The sequence below is a fragment of the Myxine glutinosa genome, chromosome 1 (assembly GCF_964187855.1).
Source record: "Myxine glutinosa chromosome 1, kmMyxGlut1.1, whole genome shotgun sequence".
Lineage (NCBI taxonomy): Eukaryota > Metazoa > Chordata > Myxini > Myxiniformes > Myxinidae > Myxine > Myxine glutinosa.
Genome location: NC_136261.1, coordinates 103,725,792 through 103,752,383, shown reverse-complemented (window position 1 = coordinate 103,752,383; position 26,592 = coordinate 103,725,792). Strand labels below are relative to the sequence as shown.

The 26,592-nt window shown below is 47.6% G+C and overlaps 1 protein-coding gene across 2 annotated transcripts in view; it reads right to left on the bottom strand.

The window, feature by feature from the left end:
* LOC137412336 (uncharacterized) overlaps window positions 1-26,592 on the bottom strand; it is a 71,603-nt gene that overhangs the window by 21,742 nt on the left and 23,269 nt on the right. For both annotated transcript variants that reach the window (XM_078775485.1, XM_068097595.2), the window contains exon 6: window positions 7,360-7,518. In XM_078775485.1, the coding sequence (XP_078631611.1) occupies window positions 7,360-7,518 (159 nt within the window). The remainder of the gene's footprint in view (window positions 1-7,359; window positions 7,519-26,592) is intronic.

Below are 26,592 nucleotides of genomic sequence, written 5' to 3'. Positions count from 1 at the left end.
TTGCCATACAAGTTTGACGACTCGTGAATATTCATGACCAATCCATCCTTGGAGTTCCTGAACGAATTTAGATGCGTACTACAATTTAATTGCTACAATAAACAGGTTTTGTTTCGGAGTAAATTACAAAAGGATTGTGAGTAAGTGGTGTCACTTTAATCAAAAGTGGTGTCAGCCAAACCCCACGCCTTCATACTCACAGCATCTAGGTGAGTATGCACATTGTTCCCTTCATTTCTAAACCTCCCCCCACCCCCTTTTCAAAAAATCCTACATTGGTCCCTGGAGTACATGATACATATATACACTTGCTGCATTATATATATAGATTTTTCGGGCGTCGCTCGCATGTGAGTGGCAGTAAAAATTAATATATATATATATATATATATATATATATATATATATATATATATATATATATATATATATATATATATATATATATATATATGTATATATATATATATATATATATATATATATATATATATATATATATATATATATATATATATACAGTGAAACCTTGACTTACGAGTTTAATTCGTTCTGTGACCGAGCTCGTAACTCAATTTGCTCGTTTCTCAAATTAAATTTCCCCATTAAAATGCATTGAAATGCTATTAATCCGTTCCAGCCCACCAAAAACCACACCAATTTTTTTTTAAATATACAGTATATATAAAAATATCTCGCGCTTTATATTTCACCTGTATGCAGCATACAAGTTGGCAGGATGGCCTGGACTGGAGGGACGCACACTTGACTCTAAACTGTCCAGCCTGGGTTTGAATCCCGACCCAGCTATAACCTGTCATGGGTGAATCGAATCACAGGCAGGGTGATTCATCAATGTGTGTACCGCTAAACTGGGCGCCCCGTTTGCGTCCCATTAGTTGTTGGATGTTAAGGATCTCACCGTGTCTTCCACAAAGAGAAGGCGAGCTATCGCCGGCACTCTGAACAAGTTGTGGCCTGGCATGCTCTTCTCCTCTGCCGTTATATACGTCCTCCTCGGCATCTTTTTCCAGAAGAGCCCTGTCTCGTCACAGTTGAAGATTTGCTAGGGGATGTATCGTTCGGCTTCTATCAGTTCGGCAAAAGTTATAATAAAATCTTCAGCTGCCTTCACATCCGCCTCACCAAGTCGACAACACGCACACCTCGCTCATGTTTTTCGACGATTGCGTGTTTTATATCCAAGCACATCATCCTCTTCTTCTTCTCAGTACTGCCCTTGGCACTCAATTTCTTAGGACCCATGGTTAAAACTAAGAAATTTTCCAAAATAACCAAAATGCGAAAACAAAGCAGCAGCTATATACGGCAGAGATGCTTGCACGGCAAGATAACCACGTGACCGGAACCCACCTGGTGGCGGGTGGCGGAAGCTCGTAACTCAGATCTCGGCTCGCATCTCAAAGCAATAAATCGCCCGAGCGACGGCTCGTATCTCGGAAAACTCGTAAGTTGGTGCACTCGTAAGTCAAGGTTTCACTGTATGTATATATATATATATATATATATATATATATATATATATATATATATATATATATATATATATATATATATATATATATTAGGGTGGTCCTCAAATGTACACCAAAAAATAAAATTGGACTTTTTTCAGGTGCTTGTTGCTAAAATTGTTCCTTATTGTGAAAAAATGAAATGTGCCAAAGATGGTTTCTATACGACTTTATTTACTACTGTCACACATGGGTTGAAAATTACAATGTTTCAGTATCCACACACAAAATTTTTTTTCATAAACTAACACTCAGATGTAATCCCAAATCAGTAATAATGTATGACAATCATCATAAACACACAGAATAAGAGTCCTCCAGACCATTGATTCCTCATTAATAAGTTCTGTGGTAAATAATTTTTTCCTTATCTTCTTTGCATCGGGGAACTGATGGCGATGCCACTCAACAACTTGCAACAGGTACTGGCGCTGCTGTTCATCCTTTGTCAAGACTTGATTGTAGTCCTGTATTAATGCTACACCACGTTCCGCAAAGTCGTTGACAGTGGCAATACCACGCAAGACTTGCTGTGATGACTGAAATGATGGGTCAGCGGCCCACTCACCAGGGTCCTTTTCTAGGAAGTCAGTATTGACTTTGATTGCAGTAAAAATTCGCAGTGAGGCAGAAGTTAAAAAATCTGCAACAGTCTTGGCAGCGATGGCTTATTTTGCTGTAAGATGCACATGTACCCGTGGTTGAGGATTCTCTTGGCATTCTTCTTTAAGAGCAGCTACTATCATTCGCTTGACATCAAGCTCAACACTATAGTCAAACAGAGCAAGTCCTGCCAGTTCTTCACTGAGGTACCACAAGTGATTGGAAAGCTTTTTGCTGGTGGCTTCGGCAATCACTGAATCAGGATAGAAAATGAGTGCTTTTAAGAGAGCTAGGTCTCCAGCGGGAGCACCAATGGCAGATGGAGTGCTGAACCAGGCTTTGGTATACACTGCTCCAACAAATGCTGTTAAACGCTTTATGCCAGTGAGTTCCTTTGGGGTCAGTCGAAACTGATCACGGAACAAGTAGATCTTGATTCCATAAATCACACGGGCCATCCATCTTGCCCGATGCATGGCTCCTGGCTGCATGAACCTGAATCCTCTCGGAGGACGCTCACCAAACAGAATAATAGTCAACTCAAGAAGTTCACGGTAGTCATCTCGTAGTTGGCCCGATTCCAGTTTCTGGATGCAGAATGAAACGACATCTTCTTTGCAACTTAAAAATACACCTGAAACTACAGAGTCCAGGTCATCAGGCATCATTGGCTTAAACTTGCTTTGGTCAATGGAATTCCAGTTTGACTGGAAACGCTTGAAGACGGCTATCTCAGGTCCTTTTGATGGACCAATAAATGGTTTGAATGCTGCCATTGCTGCCTCTACCACTAGTTCCAGAATGTGATGCCGGCATGCAAAATATAATAGTGTCGTCCAAGCTTTTGCTGCAAAATAGTGCATGCACCAAGTGCTGAACCAGTGTTGCTGGCTGTCGTGTCAAAGCTCATACCTGCCACCACGTCTTGCAAATGCCATTCTTCGAGGCATTGCATAACAGCAGCAGCTGTTGCTAGTCCAGTTCCTGCTGGCAGCTTTGGCACACCCAGAAGCTTTCCAGTTCCTTGAGGGTCACTGACAATGACAGGAAGGCGATCAACTTTTTTAGTCCCATCGTCTGGAAGGAGCTTGCCATCCCAATGAACCACCAGACTTGTGTTTGGAGCATAGGATGCCTGGATGTCACCTGCAATTGTCTTCCGTTGGATCCGCCTGGATTTCCTGCTCGATGTGCGGTTGATGGCCAACTCTGAAGGGTCGTGTCCCAGAGCAGAGGCTGCTGCTGACAAGATGTGAACAGCTGATCGATCGCTAACCTTGGTGCAATCGAGAGCTGCTGTTAGGTCCGGTGTAACAATGCTACTTGCACGCTTTCGGCTCTGCCTCTTTGAAGCAGATAGAACAGCAGAGTCGTCATGATCACTGGCTTCAGCACTGCTGTCTGTTGATGATGCTAGCTCAAGAGTCTCCTCTCGGGCTGCTTGCTTCTCTTTTTCATGCTGCTCTCTTTCAGTCAACACCTTGTCGCGTTGATGTGTCCGCTCCTCTTTTCCTTCTAGCACCTTGTCAACACCAACCATAAAGCCCCGTCGACCTGGCTCCCGTTGTGCCTTAAGGAATTCACGGTCCTCTGGTATTTTGATCAGATCAAGGACATCAACATGAGCAATGTCAAATAAGTCACGTAGACCGGTTTGAAACTGCTCTTCTTTCTTTATCTGAGGGACAGATCGCCGGCTCTTTCCTTTCAGGATGGATCTGTATTGTTCTACTTTTCTCTCTAGTTTTGCAATGATATTCCGCCCATCTGCAGTGGGGATCCGTGCTTTCTCCCAGATGCATAATGTCTCACGAACAACAGTTGCTGTGGCACTGCTTATGTCCAATTTCTCAGCATGATGTAGCTTAAAGTATCGCTGCAGAATCTCTTGCCAAGATGGGAGCCGAGTTTCTGGTAGTTTTTCAATATGGCAGCCTATCAGCCACTCATGGTTCTTTTTTCTGGTTGCTCTTCTTGAAGTACTTGCACTCGCCATCATAACTGAAACAAACCGAAATAATTTCTGTATAGTGCTGATTAGCAGATTAGCAGGGGCCATGTGACAGTGGCAAAATTTTTCAAAATGAAATGAAATTTTACCCAATTTGTTCTCTCTACAGGTGTAATAAAAAAATGGAAAAGCACTTTAGAAAAGTTAATGTTTACATTTGAGGACCACCCTAATATATATATATATATACAGTGGAACCTCTAAATCCGAATTTAATTCGTTCCAGCGGCAGTTCGGATTGGGAAAAGTTCGGAATTAGAAACTATTTTCCTCATAAGAAATAATGGAAAGTGAATTAATCCGTTCCTGGACCCCAAAAACCCATTATCAAGACACTGTTAACTGCAAATACACATGATTCAAGGTAAAATGAGATGAGTAAATGCCCTAAATATCAAATAATAATAATAATAAAAACATACCGTCTGCGGATATATATATATATCCTATCTTTCATTGGCTTATGGCCTGGTATATATATATCCTATATATATCCTATCCCATCTTTCATTGGCTTATGGCCTGGTACAGACTTCTCTTCCTTCATTATGTAGGTCCTCCTTGGCATCTTTTTCCAGAAGAGGCCTGTCTCATCACAATTGAACACCTGTTGTGCCACATACCCCTCAGTGTTCACAAACGCACTAAATTTATTCACAAAGTCTGCTGCTCCATCCTTATTCGAACTAGCAGCCTCTCCATGCATAACAACACTGTGGATCCCACTTCTTCTCTTAAACTTTTCAAACCACCCCCTACTAGCCTTAAACTCATCATCATCAGCACTACTTCCAGGCAAGTCTTTTATAAGGTCACCGTGCAGGAGCTTCGCTTTCTCACAGATAACGCCCTCAGAGATGGCAGCACCAACCAACTGTTTCTCATTTATCCAAACTAGGAGGAGTTTTTCCATCTCCTCCATAAACTTCGATCTCCTAGGGGTCAGAGTCGTAACACCTTTTGCCACATCAGCTGCTTTAATCACTTCCTTATTTTTCAAAATTGTACACACGGTCGATTTCGGCATCTCGAACATAGCAGCGAGATCCATCACACGCATACCGCCCTCATGCTTAGCGATAAGTTGTTTCTTCACCTCAATTGTCGCTCTCACCGCCTTCCTCTTATTCTTATTGCCTTCACTGCTCTTCTTAGGTGCCATGGTGAATGGGTAAGGGTTGTCTTCAAAGAAAAAAAGCACAAATCAAGGTGAAAACACGAGGTAAACTAGCGACGAACACACGAGATATGCTGCCAGAACTAGTACAACCGACGAACTGAAGGAACAAAGCGACTTCCGGGTTGTGCATGCGGGAGCAGGCGTGGGTGATGCTGCGCGAAGATGCGCGGGAAATATGAACGACGCTCGCGGCGGGAAATATGAACGACGCTAACGCTATGTTGGCGGTTCGGTTATAGAAATACATTCGGAATTAGGGACAAATTTTTCTCGAATTTACGGTTCGGAATTAGAGTAGTTCGAGATGAGGGGCGTTCGGAATTAGGGGTCACTACTGTATATATATATATATATATATATATATACATATATATACAGTGGAACCTTGACTTACGAGTGCCCCAACTTACAAGTTTTTCGAGATACGAGCCGTCGCTCGGGCGGTTTATTGCTTTGAGATGCGAGCCGAGATCCGAGTTACGAGCTTTCGCCACCCGGTCACGTGGTTATCTTGCCGTTCAAGTACAGTATCTCTGTCGTATAGCGCTGCATTTTAGTTTTCGCATTTCGGTTATTTTGAGTTTACGCCGCCAGGTGGGTTCCGGTCACGTGGTTATCTTGCCGTGCACGTACAGTATCTCTGTCGTATAGCGCTGCATTTTAGTTTTCGCATTTCGGTTATTTTGAGTTTACGCCGCCAGGTGGGTTCCGGTCACGTGGTTATCTTGCCGTGCACGTACAGTATCTCTGTCGTATAGCGCTGTATTTTTGTTTTCGCATGTTGGTTATTTTGAGTTTTGCCGCCAGGTGGGTTCCGGTCACGTGGTTATCTTGCCGTGCACGTACAGTATCTCTGTCGTATAGCGCTACATTTTTGTTTTCGCATTTTGGTTATTTTGGAAAATTTCATTTTCATGTCGAACATTTCATGTTCATGTTTTCATGTTCATGCCATGCCAGGCCACAACTTATTCAGAGTGCCGGCGATAGCTCGCCTTCTCTTTGTGGAAAACACGGTGAGATCCTTAACATCCAACAACTAATGGGACGCAAACGGGGCGCCCAGTTTAGCGGTACACACATTGATGAATCACCCTGCCTGTGATTCACCCATGACAGGTTATAGCTGGGTCGGGATTCAAACCCAGGCTGGACAGTTTAGACTTTAGAGTCAAGTGTGCGTACCTCCAGTCCAGGCCATCCTGCCAACTTGTATGCTGCATACAGGTGAAATATAAAGCGCGAGATATTTATATATATACTGTATATTTTAAAAAAAATTTGTGTGGTTTTTGGCGGGCTGGAACGGATTAATAGCATTTCAATGCATTTTAATGGGGAAATTTGATTTGAGATACGAGCAATTTGAGTTACGAGCTCGGTCACAGAACGAATTAAACTCGTAAGTCAAGGTTCCACTGTGTGTATATATATATATATATATATATATATATATACACATACACACACACACACACACACACAGGGGGCTGCAAAAGTAGGTATACAGTAAGGATTATACCAGTATTACCAGTATTATAATAGTGGTGCGAGGATTCATGTAATACGTGGATGTATTTAATACGTAAATATACATGTTTATTATTGATATGTTTATTATTGATATGTTATTATTGATATGCTTGTATAATAAATAAAATACGTTTTGTGCGCACGTTTTGTTTTTCATTACTGTATACCTACTTTTGCAGCCCCCTGTATATATATATATATATCCCTCATATATATAGATGAGGGAAATTGATGAGGGAACTCATCCTGGATTGAGGTAGATTGATGAGGGAAAAAATGAATTTAAACGATTTCAGCATAAGGCTGCAACATAACAAAATGTGAAAAAAGTGAAGGGGTCTGAATACTTTCTGAATGCACTGTATATATATATAAATACATTTTTCTGGCATTACTCCACGAACTGGTAGCTCTCCTTCGGGGGACTGGCAGCGCTCTGCAGACCGCTGCTTGAGAACCCAAGCTCTGGAGTGACCAGAAGCCCTTGGGTGACTGACCTGTGACTCTCCCTGCCTTGCTTGCTCATGCTCATTGAACAGAGTGAGAGCTGCTCTGCTTTTCTTTTCTGCCTGTCGTGCCAACAGCAAACCAAATCGTGGAAACGTCTCCAACATGGGAAGCTCTCTGCGTGCCGCCACTAAATCAACTTCCTCATCCTGCACACAGCATAACAAGGTGTGTATTCAGACACCTCAGCTTGGTAATCAATAACAAATAAGAAAATACACAATTTCATGTGCACAAATTTTTTATTTTTTTTATTTTTATACTTGGGCTAAGGCTCGTAACACACACACAGTTTTGGGGAAGTGCCGTCAACTATGGTCACTCCCCGGGATACTTTGGGTACCAGCGACGTCATAACAATGGCGCCACTTTTCTCACCGTACTCAGCAGGGCATTTCTTCAAAAGGAATTACCTCCTCCCCATGGATGCCAACCGATGGGGATTGTCTGTGCTCTATCCCTTTCAAGCAAGGAAGCAGCATGTACCATTTTTAAAGTCTTTGGTATGACCTGAACTGGTCCAAACCGGATGGGTGTTTTTTAGGAGACACCATCTTCTTGCTGGATGGCTGTTGGCTCCATACGAGAGCTTATCCACCCTTTTCCAGGTGTTGTTTTTGGTCCTGGCGAGGTGTCACAGTCACCCTTCCCCACTAGCATAGCCAGTGAGGCGTAATTAATGATTTTATAAATGCAGGAAAAAAATGGTACTTGTGTTTGTTTTTGTATGCATCGCCACAGGATGAAAGGAACAACAGAGAGAGGGGGGAAAACACTAACAGCAGAGTTGAAGGTCAAGATTGAGAAAGCTTACAAACAATGGGTGTGGGGGGAATCTGAGATGGTGGAAGGAAAGGATGCATGCGGTGGACAAGATGGACACAGAAGGAAACTCTCAGGAGGGAAAACTGGAAAAATTAGAGGGAGGAGGAATTGGGCTGGAGTGGATGAGGGGTTAATGAGGGTAGAAAAGATCATGGTTTTGGATTGGGGACGATCTGAGATGGTGGTGAACAGCTGCGTTGAAGATTTGGAGGGAAGAATGAGATTGAAGAGTTTTTTGGAAGTTGGTTCCACAGTTGGGAAAAAAGAGGAATAAACGAGTGGAGGTGAGCAGTGATCCTGGATTGAGGTAGTTTTACCGGAAGGGGGTTTATGGTGGACTGTGTGTGTCCTGCAGAAAACTGGGAGGGGTGAGGGAGCAAAGCACAGAAAGAGCAGAGGGTGCAAGAACAGGAAGGAAGCAGTAGACGACAGAGAGACGATTTACCTGTCTGCGATGGCAAAAGTGATCGACCCATAGACTCAGCTTAATCGTGGGAGATTCCAATAATCTTCAAGGCCTCGGTTTGCACGGCATCAAGCTAAGTAAGAAGTAAGGTAGGGGAGCCAGTCCAAAGGGCTAACTGCCATGCCTCAGATCAAAACTCTGCCATTATCACATTTTCCCCTCTTTTCCAATTGCTAAAATAAAAGGAATTCACCCAGCTATAAAAACCACGTGCCACCGATTTCTTTAACAGCTAAATATACCATGATGTGGACCGCAGTCATCTGAACAGAATGTAATACTCACATTCACCATATGGCTACCACGTCCATACTGGAGAAGCCCAAACACAGCTGGATTAAAACTTTCAAAAGGCCCACTTTGGGTGGTTACAGCAGGTCTGTGCACCGGCAAGAGAATTCTGTTTTTCAAACAAACTACAAGAATTTAACCCTCCAGGGACCCCAAATGGACCCAAATGCTCGTTCGATAAAATAGCAGTACACAACGTAAATAGTTAATTAATTACAGTACTTGTTATTACTACAAGAAGAAATCAAACTATTTCCCCCCTGGACCACATTATCAATCACTGAAGAAACCTGGGAAATGGTTTAAGGATATGCTGAAGCATAAAAGTCAGATATTGAGTGGTATTCTGCTCACCAAGAGTGTCATTAACCTTGTACCTCCAAGAGCAGCACAACATTCAACGACTGCTAATGTGGGCCACAGTTTGGTTTTGGTCAGGAAAGGTTTTGAACTTGCTTGTAGCAACAAGTCAAGTTGGGCAACAAGGGGTCCGTTAACACAGACTGCTCTGAGCATGAATTCTAAGACTTCCATGGATGCCAAAATGATTATAGCAGAATTTGCTGCGTTTTTAATTACCTAAAGTTTATAATCCCCCAAGGATTGTTCAAGCCGAAAACGGCAGCGAGTCGTGCGCGAAAGGCAAAAGGCGAGCAAATGTTTACAATTCAAATGGTTTATTTGCAATGAAATATGGGGATAAGAGTAGCCAAGAGGCTCAATAAATATGGAACAGATCTAGCGGTCGAACGACAGAAAGGAGTGAAAAGGGACAATGTCATATACAAAAGGAATAGAAATAACCCACTATGGAAGTAAAATACCAGAATTGCACAACGAAGGGGAACAGAACAGGCTCGGACTTGAGGCTGGTATGAGCTGGCTGTGACTGCAGGACGAAGATGGTACAAGGCTGGCATGACAAGGTGAGTGCGGCTCAGGGGCGATGGTGAAGAGGATGAAATAGCGATGAGGGAGGGAAGAGAGAAACATTGTCTCTGTAAGGTCCAAAGCTCCACTGCCGCATGCATGCATAGTCACTGCTCCTTCCATCCTCCAGGACCGCCCTCATACACCATAAGTCCATATAATTGGCCACCCACCAATGTGGGCGGCACCTTCATTCAGCCACCCCCAGCAGGGCAGACAGTCAAAAAGAGGACTGATAGTTGAACAACGGCATAAATCTGCTGAGTGGAGGATCTGCTGTCCCCTTGTCATGTGACCAGATCCTCAGCTCTGATTGGTGGACATTTGTGAGGGACATACATACATACTGCAGCTTGGTGTTGGCTTAGCGGCTAGGGTGCCAGCTTAGGATACTAGGATCCTGGGTTCGAATCCCGGTCGATCGCTGAATTAACGCCAGGGAGGTTGACTCAGCCTGTCATCCTTCCGAGGTCGGCAAATTGAGTACCAGTTCACTGGTAATTCCCTGTTTGTCGTAAAAAGGCGACAAAAAGGGTTGGCGGCAGGAAGGGCATCCGGCCATAAAACATTGCTTCAAAAAGGGGACCAAAAAACAATAACAACCACGGTCCCCAAAAAAGGCCAAACCCCGCTTGCGGGGAAAAATGGCCTCTAAAGGTTTTTTTTAATTTTTTTTATACATACATACTGCAGACGGACAGACAATCGCTATTCCAGATGGTGCCTATGGACATTGCCTTAAAAAGTGTTCTGCCCTCAGCCATGGCTCCACAGCAGACTTCACTATCATGGCTTGTGGTGCACGCTGGCCAAACAGCAAGTGCTGTTTCATTGAAAGGCGCGTTACGCCTTTGACTTGTAGTGCCACAAGTTCCCATCTGGCCTCACCTGTTACAGGTTTTACAAAATACAACCTTACTCTAAACTGCTCTACAATGGATGGTAACTGGCTGTTCAGTGCACGTTTTACAACAAGACTTACCCCAGACAAATATCTAACATAATTGGAGATGCCACAGCATGATCACGAGCAAAGATCTCAATGCAAAGATCTCTCAAGATCTCTTTACCAACTTCTGTCCTGGAAGTCCTTGGTGTCCTTGTGTTTCATACTTCTCCCCCCCTCCCCCCTCCCCCCCCCTTTCCCACACCTCCTCCCCCCAAACATCTCCCTGCTCTCAAATGTTGTGTTTGTGTGCTTCCCCTTCTCTCCGCATCTTGTCTTCCGCTCCCTCTTTTTATATATTTTGTTTGTCTGTTTGTGAAATAAATGTTAGCGTTTTCACGAGGCTCGATTCATATGCCAAAAAAAAAAAAAAAACAAAAAAAAAAAAAACCGTGTCATGAACTTTATTCTCCACACAATACAGCACTTGCACACCGTAAGGAAGTTTCGAACTCCTATTGACACCGTAGAAACTATTATGGTGCAAACAAAATACAATTAACTAGAACAATATCACATTATCTGATATATACCTCAATAGTTCAAGACATATATAGCATGATACATGAACTCAAAAGCACACGGCTTGGGCCCAGAAACATGAGGGCTGAGAGCACCGAATTAAATAATACTAAAGGTTGACATTAAAACCCTTGAAACCACATAATACTTTGTTCCATAGATTCCCGACATATTTATGCAAAGAATTATAACGAAATAATACCTTGTTGCCTCTTCATGCCGGGCTCTAAAGACGAGTTGCCGTGCTTGGATTATAATAGGTCGCTCTCCCGCTCAAACTCAAAGACGTGTGGCGAATGAATAAAAGCCGTTCGGACTACTTTCGAACATAGTCTAAATAATCACACACTTACATTACAAAGTATTCTAATGCATAACTCTGGGCTTGACAAACACATATTGTGGTAACAAAGTGTTCAACCTAAAGTATATCGATACAAATCAGGGGTAATACACAGCACTATTTCCTGATTATGTATGTACACAAAGTTGCGATGTTGTGATGCGGTCCTCGCCAAGAACGCCGTACTGTATGACCGCTGACCGGAAATGCGTCAGAAATAAATCAAGATACTGAAGGAGCTGGGGCTCCCACGTCGATCGGAAGAATGGACGCGACAAAAAGCTGGAATTCATCCGAGTTGCTTTAATCAAACCAAACACTCAGGCACTCTGAAAAGCCCGTTTATCGGGCAGCAATATATATACATATTATCCCGGAGCGTTTGCCCAGGAAAGGCGAGAGGGGGCGTGGCCCAGCGTCCTGGCTGCGGCCTGGCAAGTTGAGGGCGAGCCTGCCCGGGCATGCCCGGGCGTCCCGACCGAGGCCTGGCAAGTTGAGCGCGGGCCTGCCCGGGCGTCCTGGACGAGCCCGGCATGGTGATCGCTCCGCGTCCTTGATAGGTGCAAGGCGATTGTGAAAACCCAGCGGTAGCCGCTACACACGTCCCCCCAGAATCGACTTGCACCGGCAGGGTCAATTTGAGGGGGGTCCTGATGACCCGGCCGAAGCGACCCCTGGCGGGTCGTGGGAGGGGGTCCGGTGTGGTGGTGGGCGGTCGAGTGGGGGGCACCGTGGACGGGGGGCGGCCTCGCCGCGGCGGAAGGGCCACCCGTGGTGGGTGGTCGACGTCCACGTGCGCCGGCTTGAGGCGGTCCACCGCAATCCGGTCCGACCTGCCGCCGATGTCGATGACGAACGACTTGTCGTCCCGTCGCAGCACCCGGAAGGGCCCGTCGTACCGTGGCCGGAGTGGCCCCCGATGTGCGTCGTGATGCACAAAAACATACTCCGCTGTGCGAAGTGCTGAGGGGACGTAGGACTGGGGGTCACCGTGGTGGGATGTTGGCACGGGGGCAAACCGTCGGGCGGCCTCCTGGAGGTCCGAGCGCTGGTGAGCTGCGGACCAGGGACTGGTAGCGTCGGGCACGAATTCGCCCGGGACGCGTAGCGCCTGGCCATAGACAAGCTCGGCGGTGGATGCCTGGAGGTCCTCCTTGGGGGCCGTGCGGAGGCCCAAAAGGACCCACGGCAGCCGGTCGGCCCAACCGCCGTCTTGAAGGCCGGCCATGAGCGCGGCCTTCATGGAGCGGTGGAATCGCTCGCACAACCCGTTTGCTTGGGGGTGGTAGGCCGTAGTACGGTGGAGCTTGACCCCCAGGTTGCGGGAGACCGCGCCCCACAGCTCGGAGGTGAACTGTGGTCCGCGGTCTGACGAGATGTCCGCCGGTGCGCCGAAGCGGGCGACCCAGGTGGCGATGAAAGCCTGCGCCACGTCGGCGGTGGTGGTGGAGACGAGGGGAACGGCCTCCGGCCACCTGGTGGTCCTGTCCACCATGGTGAGCAGGTGTGTGAACCCCCGTGACGGGGGGAGGGGGCCCACCAGATCCACGTTGACGTGGTCGAAACGTCGTTCGGGCACGGTGAAAGGTGCCAGCGGGGCCTGGGTGTGTCGGTGGACCTTGGCCCGTTGGCAGGCCGTGCAGGTGCTGGTCCAATCGCGGACGTCCCGACGAAGGCCGTGCCAGACGAATCGCGCCGACACCAGCTTCTGGGAAGCTTTCCGGCCCGGGTGGGAAAGGCCGTGGAGGGAGGCGAAGATGCGGCGTTGCCAGGTGACGGGCACGATGGGGCGAGGCTGGCCTTGGGAGACGTCGCAGAGCAGGACAGTGTCCGCGAAGGGGTGTCAGCCAGGCGGAGGCCCGTGTCCGCCGCCCGGAGGGCTTGCACCGTGGTGTCGGTGGTTTGGTCCGCCGCCATATGCGCAAAGTCCACGCCCAGGTGGACCGCGTTCGCGCTGGCCCGGGAAAGACAGTCGGCCACGGCGTTGTTTTTGCCGGCGACGTGCCGGATGTCCGTGGTAAACTCCGACACGGCGGAGAGGTGGCGCTGTTGGCGGGCCGACCACGGCTCCGTGACCTTGGCCATGGCGTAAACCAACGGCTTGTGGTCGACGAACGCCGTGAAAGGTCGGCCCTCCAGGAGGTGGCGGAAATGGCGGACGGCCAGGTGTAGACCGAGGAGCTCCCGGTCAAACGTGCTGTATTTGAGCTCGTTCGGCCGGAGCTGCCGGCTGAAAAAAGCGAGTGGCTGCCAAACCCCGTTCACCCATTGCTCATGTACGGCGCCCACCGCGTAGTCGGAGGCATCCGTGGTGAGGGCGATGGGAGCGTTGAGCACCGAGTGAGCGAGCAGTGTTGCGTTGGCGAGGGCCCGCTTAGAGCTTTGGAAGGCCGCATCCATTGCTGCGGACCAGGCGATGTCGTGCTTGGCCGGCTTGCCCCGGAGGGCTTCGTAGAGGGGCCGCATGAGTTGAGCAGCGCGGGGCACGAAGCGGTGATAAAAATTCACCATTCCCAGGAATTCCTGCAGGGCCTTTATGGTGCGGGGACGCGGGAACGTGGTGATGGCCTCGACCTTGGTTGGCAGCGGCACGGCCCCGTTCTTGGTGATGTGGTGGCCCAAAAAATCAACGGCCGTCATGCCGAAGTGGCATTTGGCCGGGTTGACGATGAGGCCGTGCTCGCTGAGGTGCCCGAACAGTGTTCGGAGGTGGAGGAGGTGCTCGGCCTGGGACGTGCTGGCGACGAGGATGTCGTCCAGGTAAACGAAAAGGAACGGCAGGTCACGCAGCACGCCGTCCATCAAGCGCTGGAACGCCTGAGCCGCGTTCTTGAGACCAAACGGCATCCGCAAGAATTCGAATAAGCCGAACGGCGTGATGACTGCCGTTTTAGGGACGTCGGCCGCCCTGACAGGTACCTGGTGATATCCCCGTATGAGATCAATTTTCGAAAAAATGACCCGTCCCGCCAGACGGGCGGAGAAGTCTTGGATATGCGGGATCGGGTACCTGTCGGGGGTGGTAGCGTCATCGAGACGGCGGTAGTCGCCACACGGGCGCCATCCACCCCCCGGCTTTGGCACGATGTGCAGTGGCGAGGCCCACACGCTATCGGAGCGCCGCACGATGCCGAGGTGCTCCAACGCGTCGAATTCGGCCTTCACCACGGCGAGCTTGGCTGGGTCGAGGCGGTGGGCCCTGGCGTAGACCGGCGGGCCCGTGGTTGGTATGTGGTGCTCGATCCCATGCCGTACTGCGACGGCCGAAAACGTCGGCTGCGTGAGGGCCGGGAACTCCGTGAGCAGGCGAGCAAACTCGTTCGCCGCCGGGACGGCGCATGCCAGCTCGGTCGGCGCGGAGCTGCTCAATGTGCATACCAGGGAGCTGAAGGTTTCGGCGTTGATTAAACGACGCCGTTGGACGTCCACCAGCAGTCCGTGTGCGCAGAGGAAGTCGGCGCCTGGCAGAGCCATGGGCACGTTTGCGGTTACAAACGTCCAAGCAAAGCGTTGGCCGCCGAAGCAGAGGGTGACGTTGCGCGGGCCGAAGGTGCGGATGGTCGATCCGTTGGCCGCAACCAAGGAGGGGCCGCAAACCGCGGATTGCCTGTCCTGGTCAGAGGCGGGTATGACGCTCAGTTGGGCGCCGGTGTCGCACAGGAAGCGCCGTCCGGACGCTTTATCCGTTATGAACAGTAAGTTGCCCGTGTGGCCGGCGCTCATGGCTGGTAATGAACGCCGGCCCGGCCGTTTCCCGGCCTGCCGAAGGTGCACAGGGGTCGGCATGTCCGGGCCTTCTGTCCGAACCTGGCATGATAGTAACACCACGCTTGGTCAGGTGGAGGCCCCGGTCGTCGTGCTGGAGGTGGTCGGCTCGGTGTAGCGGCCGCCAATTGCGTCGGCAGTTCGGTCGTCGACCGTGCCGGGTGCTCGGGCACCATGGGTGTTGCGTCGGACGGCGGTGGGTCCCATGTCGCCGCTGCGATGCGCTGTCCTGCGGCGGAGATCTTGTCGGCTTCTCTGGCAAGGGCCCGGGGATCTGTGATCGTCGTGCTTGCCAGGGCGAGGCGTACCGGGTTAGGCAGCTGACGGAGGAACAGCTCCCGGAACAGGAATGCCGGAGAGTGCTCGCCGAGCAGTGAAAGCATGTAGTCCATTCGCTCGGAAGGGCGCATGTCGCCGAGCTCGGGCAGGTCGAGCAGGCGCCGTGCGCGTTCCGCCGATGGGAGGGCGAAAGCGTCGAGGAGAAGCTTCTTAATCGCGCCGTATTTGTCAGCGGCTGGCGGGCTCTCGATGAGGCTCAGGGCGCGGGCCGCGGTGGCCGAACCGAGCGCTGCTACCACATGGTGGAAGCGGGTGTCGTCGGCCGTGATGCCTCGCAGGGCAAACAGGGAATCCGCCTGTGCGAACCAAACCGCCGCGTGAGCCTCCCAGAAGGTAGGCAGTTTAAGGGCGACTGCCGTGTCCATGTCGGTAGGTCACCAATGAAGGAGCTGGGGCTCCCACGTCGATCGGAAGTATGGACGCGACAAAAAGCTGGAATTCATCCGAGTTGCTTTAATCAAACCAAACACTCAGGCACTCTGAAAAGCCCGTTTATCGGGCAGCAATATATATACATATTATCCCGGAGCGTTTGCCCAGGAAAGGCGAGAGGGGGCGTGGCCCAGCATCCTGGCTGCGGCCTGGCAAGTTGAGGGCGAGCCTGCCCGGGCATGCCCGGGCATGCCCGGGTGTCCCGACCGAGGCCTGGCAAGTTGAGCGCGGGCCTGCCCGGGCGTCCTGGACGAGCCCGGCATGGTGATCGCTCCGCGTCCTTGATAGGTGCAAGGCGATTGTGAAAACCCAGCGGTAGCCGCTACACAACCAGTTGATTCAATTTGACATTTCCAGTTGCAGTACAAAGAAAATGGAAATATATCATATAATGAGGCTATATGCTACGAGAAAAACTACTACCCCCATTAAAATTACTCAAACCCCATAAAAAAATAAGAATAATCACGAGATTAATATTAAAACTCAGAAACCATTCCGAATAATAATAATGAGTGGCGATGCAGCCTCGGACCATCTGCTGTGAACACCACTGCTCTTACAGCACATCCGGTTGCCGCGAACGGCGTATCGGAAAGCACCAAGCCTGCATCTCCTGTTTTATATCTGCGATTAATATGACCCAACTGCAAAGCCGCAATGAGCCGGCGAAGCCGAAGCCAAAGCCAAAGGATCCAGAAAAACCTGGCTTTTCAACATAATACGTACGCGTTCATTCACAACATAAATTCACAACATTCACAACTTCGTCGACTATAAAATATTTTACAAAGTCACTCAACAAAGTCACTCCATCATGTCTCAAAGTATTTTAATTACAAATTAGAGGTGCATAAGATTGTGAATCAAAAAAGGACAGGTGAAACAAACTCCTATTGAACTTTTTCGCAATTGTTTATGCATACTTCCGCATCCGCAAGATGGCGGCCTCCATGGAGCGATTTGGTGCGTCAGCTTCGAAATTCTCAAAGGATCCAGCAAAATCTGGCTTTTCAACATAATACGTACGCGTTCAATCCGTTCATTCACAACACCTACTGCAAAGCCGCAATGAGCCGGCGAAGCCAAAGCCTCCATTGAACTTTTTCGCAATTGTTTATGCATACTTCCGCATCTGCAAGATGGCGGCCTCCATTGAGAGATTTGGTGCGTCAAAGCTTCGAAATTCTCAAAGGATCCAGCAAAATCTGGCTTTTCAACATAATACGCGTTCATTCACAAAACCGGCTTCGCTGGCGACTAGTACCCTACTGCAAAGCCGCAATGAGCCGGCGAAGCAAAGCCTCTTGCCACTATTTTACCCATCACTATGGCATCAGTAGGTTAGGTAGTTGGTAGTAGGTAGGTGTAGTAGGTACCGTACCTAGTTCAAAATGACACCATTTGCATTCTGGATGAGATTACAATTTATAAAATGTACTTCTTGATTAATTCGGTGGTTTCCGTCTCAACTTCAGATATTTCCGGCCGTGAAAAACTATCCCCTATGGCCGCGAGATTTCTAAAAAATAATTCTTCGTCAATTTTAGAATATTTGACGCCGTTTGCAGCCTCCGAAACGCGGGAATAAGCTTTTTTGAAATATTTTTTCAAATGCTCGAATCTCATTTGTTCCTGTGTTTGGTGACGATTTTCGTTGAAGATAACCAGGGCCCGTGCGGGCCCGGGGAACGAGGTTGGTATTAAAGTATTTTAATTACAAATTAGAGGTGCATAATAATAATAATAATAATAATAATACATTTATTTTGTATAGCGCTTTTCAAGAAACCCAAAGACGCTTTGACATAGTACGTAAAACAAAGACAAAAAAGACAAAAATACATAATTAAATAACCAAACAGAAAGGAAGGAGAAGGAGAAGAGACAGTCAGGGGTTGAATGCGGTGTTGAACAGGTGGGTCTTGAGTGATGATTTGAATGTGGTGAGTGAGGAGGAGTCTCTGATGGTTTGAGGTAGTGAGTTCCAGAGTGTGGGAGCAGCGATGGAGAAGGCCCTGTCCCCCCAGGATCTGAGTTTGGTCCGGATGGGGGGGGGGGGGGACAGGAGGTTGGCAGCAGCAGAGCGGAGGGTGCGGGTGGGAGTGTGTCTGGGGAGGAGGTCAGTCAGGTAGGATGGGGCCAGGTTATGGAGGGCTTTGTAGGTCAGGAGGAGGATTTTGTACTGGATTCTTTGGGAGATGGGGAGCCAGTGGAGCATGTGAAGGACGGGGGTGATGTGGTCCCGGGCCCGGGAGTGGGTGAGTAGACGGGCAGCGGAGTTCTGAATGTATTGAAGTTTATTGACGATATTTGAGGGTGAACCATAGAGGAGGCTGTTGCAGTAGTCCAGACGGGAAGTGATGAAGGCGTGGATGAGGGTTTCTGCAGCTGTGGAGGAGAGGAATGGATGGAGACGGGCGATGTTTTTCAGATGAAAGAAGGCTGTCTTGCGTCTTGGTGATCTGTTTAGTGTGTTTGTCGAAGGAGAGGGTTTGGTAAAAGATGATGCCAAGATTCCGGATGTGAGGGGAGGTGGATACTGGGATACCGTCGATGTTGAGGGTGAAGTTGTGGGTGGATTTGGTGAGCGTTTTTGGTCCAATAATGATTATTTCGGATTTATCACAGTTTAGTTTGAGGAAGTTCATTTGAAGCCAGGATTTTATTTCAGTGATGCAGTTTGTCAGGATAGAGTGGGTGACGGTGGAAATTGACTTGGCGGAAATGAAAAGCTGGATGTCATCGGCAAAGCAGTGGAATTGGAAACCATGACGATGGATTAAGTGACCAAGGGGGAACAGGTACAGGATGAAGAGGAGGGGACCGAGAACTGAACGAATAAGAATGTGAATCAAACAAAGACGGGTGAAACAAACTCCTATTGAACTTTTTCTCAAATTTTTATGCATACTTCCGCATCCGCAAGATGGCGGCCTCCATGGAGCGATTTGGTTTTTGAAATATTTTTTCAAATGCTCAAATCTCATTGGTTCCGGGGTTGGTGACAATTTTCGTTGAAGATAACCAGGGCCCCTGCGGGCCCGGGGAACGAGGTTGGTCTTAAAGTATTTTAATTACAAATTAGAGGTGCATAAGATTGTGAATCAAAAAAAGATGGGTGAAACAAACTCCTATTGAACTTTTTCGCAATATTTTATGCATACTTCCGCATCCGCAAGATGGCGGCCTCCATGGAGCGATTTGGTGCGTCAAAGCTTCGAAATTCTCAAAGGATTCAGCAAAATCCGGCTTTTCAACATAATACGTATGCGTTCATTCACAACACCGGCTTCGCCGGCTATTATACAATTCAGAATAATGATGAGATTAATATTAAAACTCAGAAACCAGTCCGAATAATAATAATGAGTGGAGATGCAGCCTCGGACCATCTGCTGTTAACAACACCACTGCTCATACAGCACATCCGGTTGTCGCGAATGTTGTGTGTTTGAATGCGCCAGGCCGGCATCTCATGCTGTGCATCTTTGATTTGGAATTGGCATGGTGACTCTGCTCTGATCCATCTACCTCATCACCCTGCACCACCACACCGGAATACTGTTATAGTGCAACATATATTTAACAACCACTAACGGCAAATATAATTATACGATGTTGTCATTTGCACTCCCACCAAATTGCGGATGATTCCTCAAGTAAATTGCCGACATTAAAGCAGATAATACACTAGACAAAATCAAGGTCTGGAAGAAGAGGAATCGGGAGTAATTTTCATAGCAGACAACAGACACGATAACTATCTAACATCCGGTCCAAGGTCATATGCCACTCGAGATTTAGGGGACAGATCTTACTCATTCTCTAGTAGAAGAACGAACTTCTGGATTGGACGTTCGAGTATTGAGGGTTCGGAAGTACATTTCCCTTGTCTGTCCAAACTTGGATTGCTCCTTAGTAATTTGACTCTTCTCACCAGTCCATCTGCATCCTCCAAGGCTTCAGTTACCCTAGCCAGTTGCCATTCGCTTCGAGCGACATCAACCTCTTTGGGGTAGGCTTGACACTGTATAGCCTTCATGATGAGCATTTAAGCATCCTTTCTCTCATGGACCGTAGTGAGTCCATCCGATTTGATTTTTCACGCAAGTCGTTGGAGCCTTGCAATGGCTCTCACTGCATTTGACCTCTCTGAGAAACAAGAAAGTCGGTCTACTAAGCAGAATTGTTCAGTTGTCTTTGTTGCGAACACCTGCGCAGCCTTAACTTCTGGATCCCCGACAGGTATTTCTGGGGCTGGTTCTTGTTTCATGATGATTTCCCTTTGCCAAAGGAAGTTGGGTCCCGTAAACCAATTAGATGTCTGCAGTTCAGTCACTATCAGACCTCTAGAAACATGATCAGCTGGGTTTTCATCAGTTGGGACGTATCTCCATTGTTCTGGTGTTGTGCTGCGACGGATTCTTTGCACTCGGTTGGCAACAAATGTATGAAACCGTCGAGCCTCGTTGCTGATGTCATCAAGCACCACTCTCGAATCTGTCCAGAATAATTCTTCTACATGCTCATATTCCAACTCCTCCCTTAGCATGTTGCTGGCTATAACAGAGACTACTGCAGCCATCAGTTCCAATCTGGGTGTGGTAGTGACCTGAGTTGGTGCCACCCGAGACTTCCCCATGATAAGCGAGCAATGAACAACGCCATTTTTGTTTTCGAGTCTGAGGTACGAACACTGTCCGTAGCCAGTGGCACTTGCATCTGAGAAGTGATGCAATTCGACCTTTAGGATCTCTCCGAATCCCGGAGGTTGGTAGCATCTGGAAATAGTGAGGTTCTCCAGCTTGGCAAGATTCTCTGTCCAGCATTCCCACCTTGGGCAAAGTTCTTCTTTAAGTGGGTCATCCCAGCCTGTTCCTTGCCTGCACATATCTTGGAGAATCCACTTGCCATTGAGGACAAAGGGGACAACGAATCCCAAGGGGTCATAAAGTGAGGCAACTGTGGAAAGAATACCACGCCGAGTCAAAGGCTGATCCTTTAGAACTATTTCAAATCTGAACTGATCTGATTCCACACACCACTGCACTCCAAGAGTTCTCTCAATAGGCAGATCAGCAAAATTCAAGTTGAGACTCTTGATGTCAGTGGCTCTCTCCAAAGGGGTAATGCTTTCCACTATGATCATGTCATTGGAGACAAACTTGTGGAGACGTAAGCTACCCTTGCAGCAGAGTTCTCTAGCTTCCTTCACGAGACTAATGGCCTCTCCTGTGTCCTTCACACTAGTGACACCATCGTCAACATATAAATTCCTGCTGACAAATTTTGAAGCCAGAGGAAATTCAGTTTCCAGCTGCCTGGCGAGATGCTTGAGTCCGTAGTTGGCACATCCAGGTGAGGACGCTGCCCCAAACAAATGAACCTTCATTTTGAACTCGACAGGTTCTTGACTGGTGTCGTTATCTTCCCACCACAGAAATCTAAGGTAGTCACGATCTTCAAGCTTGACATGGAATTGATGGAACATCTTCTCGATGTCACACATGATGGCGACCGGATGCTTGCGGAACCTGCACAGAACTCCCAATAGGCCATTAGTCAGATCCGGTCCAGTCAGAAGATGTTCGTTGAGTGAAGTACCTTCATATTTCGCCGAGCAATCAAAGACTACCCGGATCTTTTCGAGCTTTTTGGGATGGTAGATACCGTGGTGAAGGATGTACCATGCAGTTCCTGGCATGGGTTCGTTTGTCACTTTCTCTGCATTACCGTCATAGATTACGCCCTTCATGAATTTAACGTAATATTAGCGATACTTCTCGTCTTTGTGGAGTTTTCTCTTAAGATGCTTCAGACGAATCAGGGTGAGTGTTTTGTTGTTGGGGATATGAGGGTGTGTCTTGAAAGGGAGGGGCATCTCATAATGACCACTCAAATTTTGCTGGATCTCCCTTTCAAGGATGTGTAGGAATAGCACGTCGTCTTGAGAGACACCGTTTTCATTATGTCTCATATCTGCGAAGTCCGACTCCAATATACGGATGGCATCTGAAGGCGTCAGTGCTGGGAGCTCTTTGACTGTTATCCGATGGCAGAGTCCAGTGACGTCTCTGGTATCAACACGAGGTAATGCACATCCTACGACACTCCAACATGGGTCAGTCTTCTGGGAATATGGCTCATTATCCCGTCCGGTAATAACTTGATGAGGTGCCAGAGCTCTGGAGCAGTCATACCCTATAAGGACTCCGACATCACATTCCTTTAAAGATGGAAGCTCATCGGCAATGGCGGCCAGGTGGTTCCATCTCCTGGCAGTCTCACATGTTGGAATATGAGACCGGTCAACTGGAATGAAGTCTCTTGTATATGCAGGTGGAAGATCAATATGAGTGGCGGAGCTGATCCTCTCACTCGCAGTACAGTTGCTCTTTTACAATGAACGATGGAGTCCCGTCCTATCATGGTAGTCAGCCTCAGTCGGACAGGCTCTGTGTCGGCCTGCAGCGTTTCACTGATCCATTCATCAACGAATGTTGTGTCACTCTGGGTGTCCAGAAGGGCATAAACAAGCTTCTCTGTAACGGGATTTCTTGTTGTGGAAATCCACACAGGAACGACTGTCGACGTGCTCATGGATCCTCCCGCTGTCACTCTAAGAGACACTGCGGACTTAACTTCATCCTGAGCACTACTTTCCACGAGTTGAGACGGAGCCTCCTTCTTATGGAATTGCTCCCATTTGCAATTTTCTTCATGGAGACACGTTGGGTGCCTTCCCTTGCATCTTTCACAAGTGTGGCACTTGCGGCAGTCCTTAGAATGGTGTCCCTTTCTAAGACATCCAAAGCAGATCCTCTGCTCCTCGATGAAGGTATGCTTCTCTTCCATTGGTTTGGCAGCGAAAGTGGTACACTTGAAGATCAGGTGGCCCTATTTGTGGCAAAAGGCACATACTGCTTTGACTTCTCCCTTCGCGTGTGTCCAAGTATTTTCTTTCGTAGTAGCAGCCAAGACGCTGGCCTTGCTGCGACGAGGTTCTCTTGTGGGTGGCCTCTCTGACTCCAAAGGCCTCAATGCATAAAGCGATGAAACAGGGTTGCAAGCGACCCTAACTTCCTTTGCGAGAAATGACGTGAACTCTCCGAAATCTGGGTAATTGAAACCATCGTCAATTGCTTCTGTCACCCTTCTGTTCCATCGGGCTGTGACCGAATCTGGCAGTTTCATCAGCAACCGTTGATTTTCCTCACAGTCGTTGAGAATTTTCAGACCGTTTACATGTGTCATTGCATCGTTGCATGCGTTTAGAAAGTCGGAGAAGTCTCTTAATCTGGTGGGATCTTTGGGAGAAACCTTTGGCCACTTGGACAACTTGTCTCAGAATGCCTTCTGGACGATGAACAGCTGCCCATAGTGCTCCTTTAATTTCTTCCAAGCATATTCATAGGCTTCGTTGTCATTTCGATAGAAAGTGCCCTCGAGAGCTTTCCATGCTGATCCTCCTACATATATTTTGAGATAAAACAATTTCTCAGCAGATGAGATGCTCTTCATGTCGATGAGAGATGTGAAGGAGGCTTGCCACTCAATGAACTGAAGAGGATCTCCATTAAACACGAAGGGTTCTGGGATTGGTATCTTACTATTAAGCAGTATGTTGTCCTGGAAGGCTTGAATGCGAGATGCAGTGTGATCCTCTCTCATCAGTGGAGGTGCCGGTTGGTGATAGACACTCTGTGGTGCAGACAGCCTCAGGCTCCTAAGACCTCCCCTCAGACTTCCAAGATCTCCGTCCCATACCAGACTGTGGCACTTCTTGTTAAATACCTTGAGCTGAGCTCGCGCCATCTCCACTTCTTTCTCCGTTTCCATGTGGGTTATCTCTCGGCATCTCCGCCCTAGCTCCAACTCATGATTGCGCTGCAGCTCTTCCATTTCGGCCTCTTTCTGTTCCCTGTCTCGTAGTGCCTTTAAAGCAGCCTCCTGCACAGCGAGGTCAGCAGCAGCTTGTAGACGTTTGGCTGACGAACTTTGAGAGATGCTCGAGGGACTTCTAGCTACAGATTGTGGTGCCACAGAACTGAAAATGGAATGTCTATCGTCCTTGGATAGGAGATGCTCTAGTTGTTTGGTGTTCTCATTGTTGGCATTCAATATCTGTTCGTTAACGATTTTAACAAGTTGATCTGTGATGGCAACACATGTATCGACTTGACGCCTCTTCTCCTGCTCTGGGGGGGCCAACTTGGCGGAGTGCTTCAGATGTGTTGGTGACTTCATCGCGATGCTTCAGAAACGTGAAAGTGATCGAGTTAAGTGAGTCCTCTGTGCAGAATCCCTTTAGCTCCTCTCTTCCGGCCTTTGTTGCAACCTTCCAGTCCTCATATTTCTGCTGGAATAATTTAATTAGCCGCTTTTCTCTTTTTTTCTCTTTCCCTCTCCTTCATATCCACTACCTTTTGGGTTGGTTGATGATCTCAACCCGATCTCCTGGGTCCCAACACATCCAGGTCACCAAGTGTATTAGTGAGGTCACTAATTTGTTGGTCACACCCTTTTATTTTATTTTTTATGCAATTCCTCTTAGTCTCATCTTCTTCATCTTCCAGTTCCTCTCGGAATTGTGTGACCTCGTCCTGAAGAGCTTATATTTACCCTTCGAACTCTCTGGGACCAAGGGGCTTTCCACTAGGGCCTGACATGTTACCGAGACTTTACTGCCATAGAGGGAAAATAGACATGTTAAGTGGGGAGAAGGCTAGCGTTGAACAGTTTCCAACACAGATTATGATTCGAGATAGTTCACATCAATCTATGCAAAATCAACCGCTTAACCAAATAAATTTGGCTCCCAATGAATAAGCAAACAAATCTTATTGGAACAATTTGAGGCAACCAACTGACAAATCAAGTTACAATCGATTTTGTTTGGCATCCATTAACAAATCACTTCAAATGTAACAGTTCATGACTTTTATTGTGTTGAAATGATACACACAAATGGATTCAACCACAGACATGCATCACAAGCACATAAACTGTCTCTGAGTCCTTATAAATTAGGATTGAACCTACCGAGCACTGTGAACGTCACCTTTAAAACGTTACTTATAACACTCGGTCCAACCCTCGACGAATGAAGACTCGAGAAGTCAATGTGTTTTGTCTGTGTGTAAAAACTCCATTAATCAGGCGTCGATTGGAAAGCAGAACACACGATCACGAGGTGGCTTGCTGTCCCGACGAACGGACCGACTCCTAAATGATACTTCTTCGTGCAGCACTGCTTGAAGAACCGACCTCACTTGCCTCCGAAGTACCACCAGCTCACAATGGCATTGGTTACGCTTTCTTTCCCGAGTTGAAGGCAAGTTTCTACTGTAGATGCCTCAGCATAATCACGAGCAAAGATCTCAATACAGGTGTCTTGAACTTTATTCTTCTCACAATACAGCACTTGCACACCGTAAGGCAGTTTCAAACTCCTATTGACACTGTATAAACTATTACGGTGCAAATAAAATACAAATAGTTAGAACAATGTCATATTATCTGATATATACCTCAATAGTTCAACTTTCCAATTGACAGAGACATACATTGCATCAGAAAGTATTCATACCCCTTCACTTTTTTCACATTTTGTTATGTTGCAGCCTTATGCTGAAATCGTTTAAATTCATTTTATTCCCTTATCAATCTACACTCAATACCCCACAATGACAAAGAGAAAACAGGATTTTAGAAAGTTTTGCAAATTTATTAAAAATAAAAAATTGAAATATCACATTGACATAAGTATTCAGACCCTTTGCTATCACACTTGAAATGTAGCTCAGGTGCCTCCCATTTCTCTTGATCATCTTTGAGATGTTTCTACACCTTAATTGGAGTCCACCTGTGGTAAATTCAATTGATTGGACATGATTTGGAAAGGCACACACCTGTCTATATAAGGTCTCACAGCTGACAATGCATATCAGAGCAAAAACCAAGCCATGAGGTCGAAGGAACTGCCTGCAGAGCTCAGAGACAGGATTGTGTCGAGGCACAGATCTGGGGAAGCCTAAAAAAAAAATTCTGCTGCATTGAAGGTTCCCAAGAGCACAGTGGCCTCCATAATTCTTAAATGGAAGAAGTTTGGAACAACCAGGAATCTTCCTAGAGCTGGCTGCTCGGCCAAACTGAGCAATCAGGGGAGAAGGGCCTTGGTAAGAGAGGTGACCAAGAACCCGATGGTCACTCTGGCTAAGCGCCAGAGATCCTGTGTGGAGATGGGAGACACTTCCAGAAGGACAACCATCACTGCAACACTCCACCAATCTGGGCTTTATGGCAGAGTGGCCAGATGGAAGCCTATCCTCAGTGAAAGACACATGAAAGCCCGCTTGGAA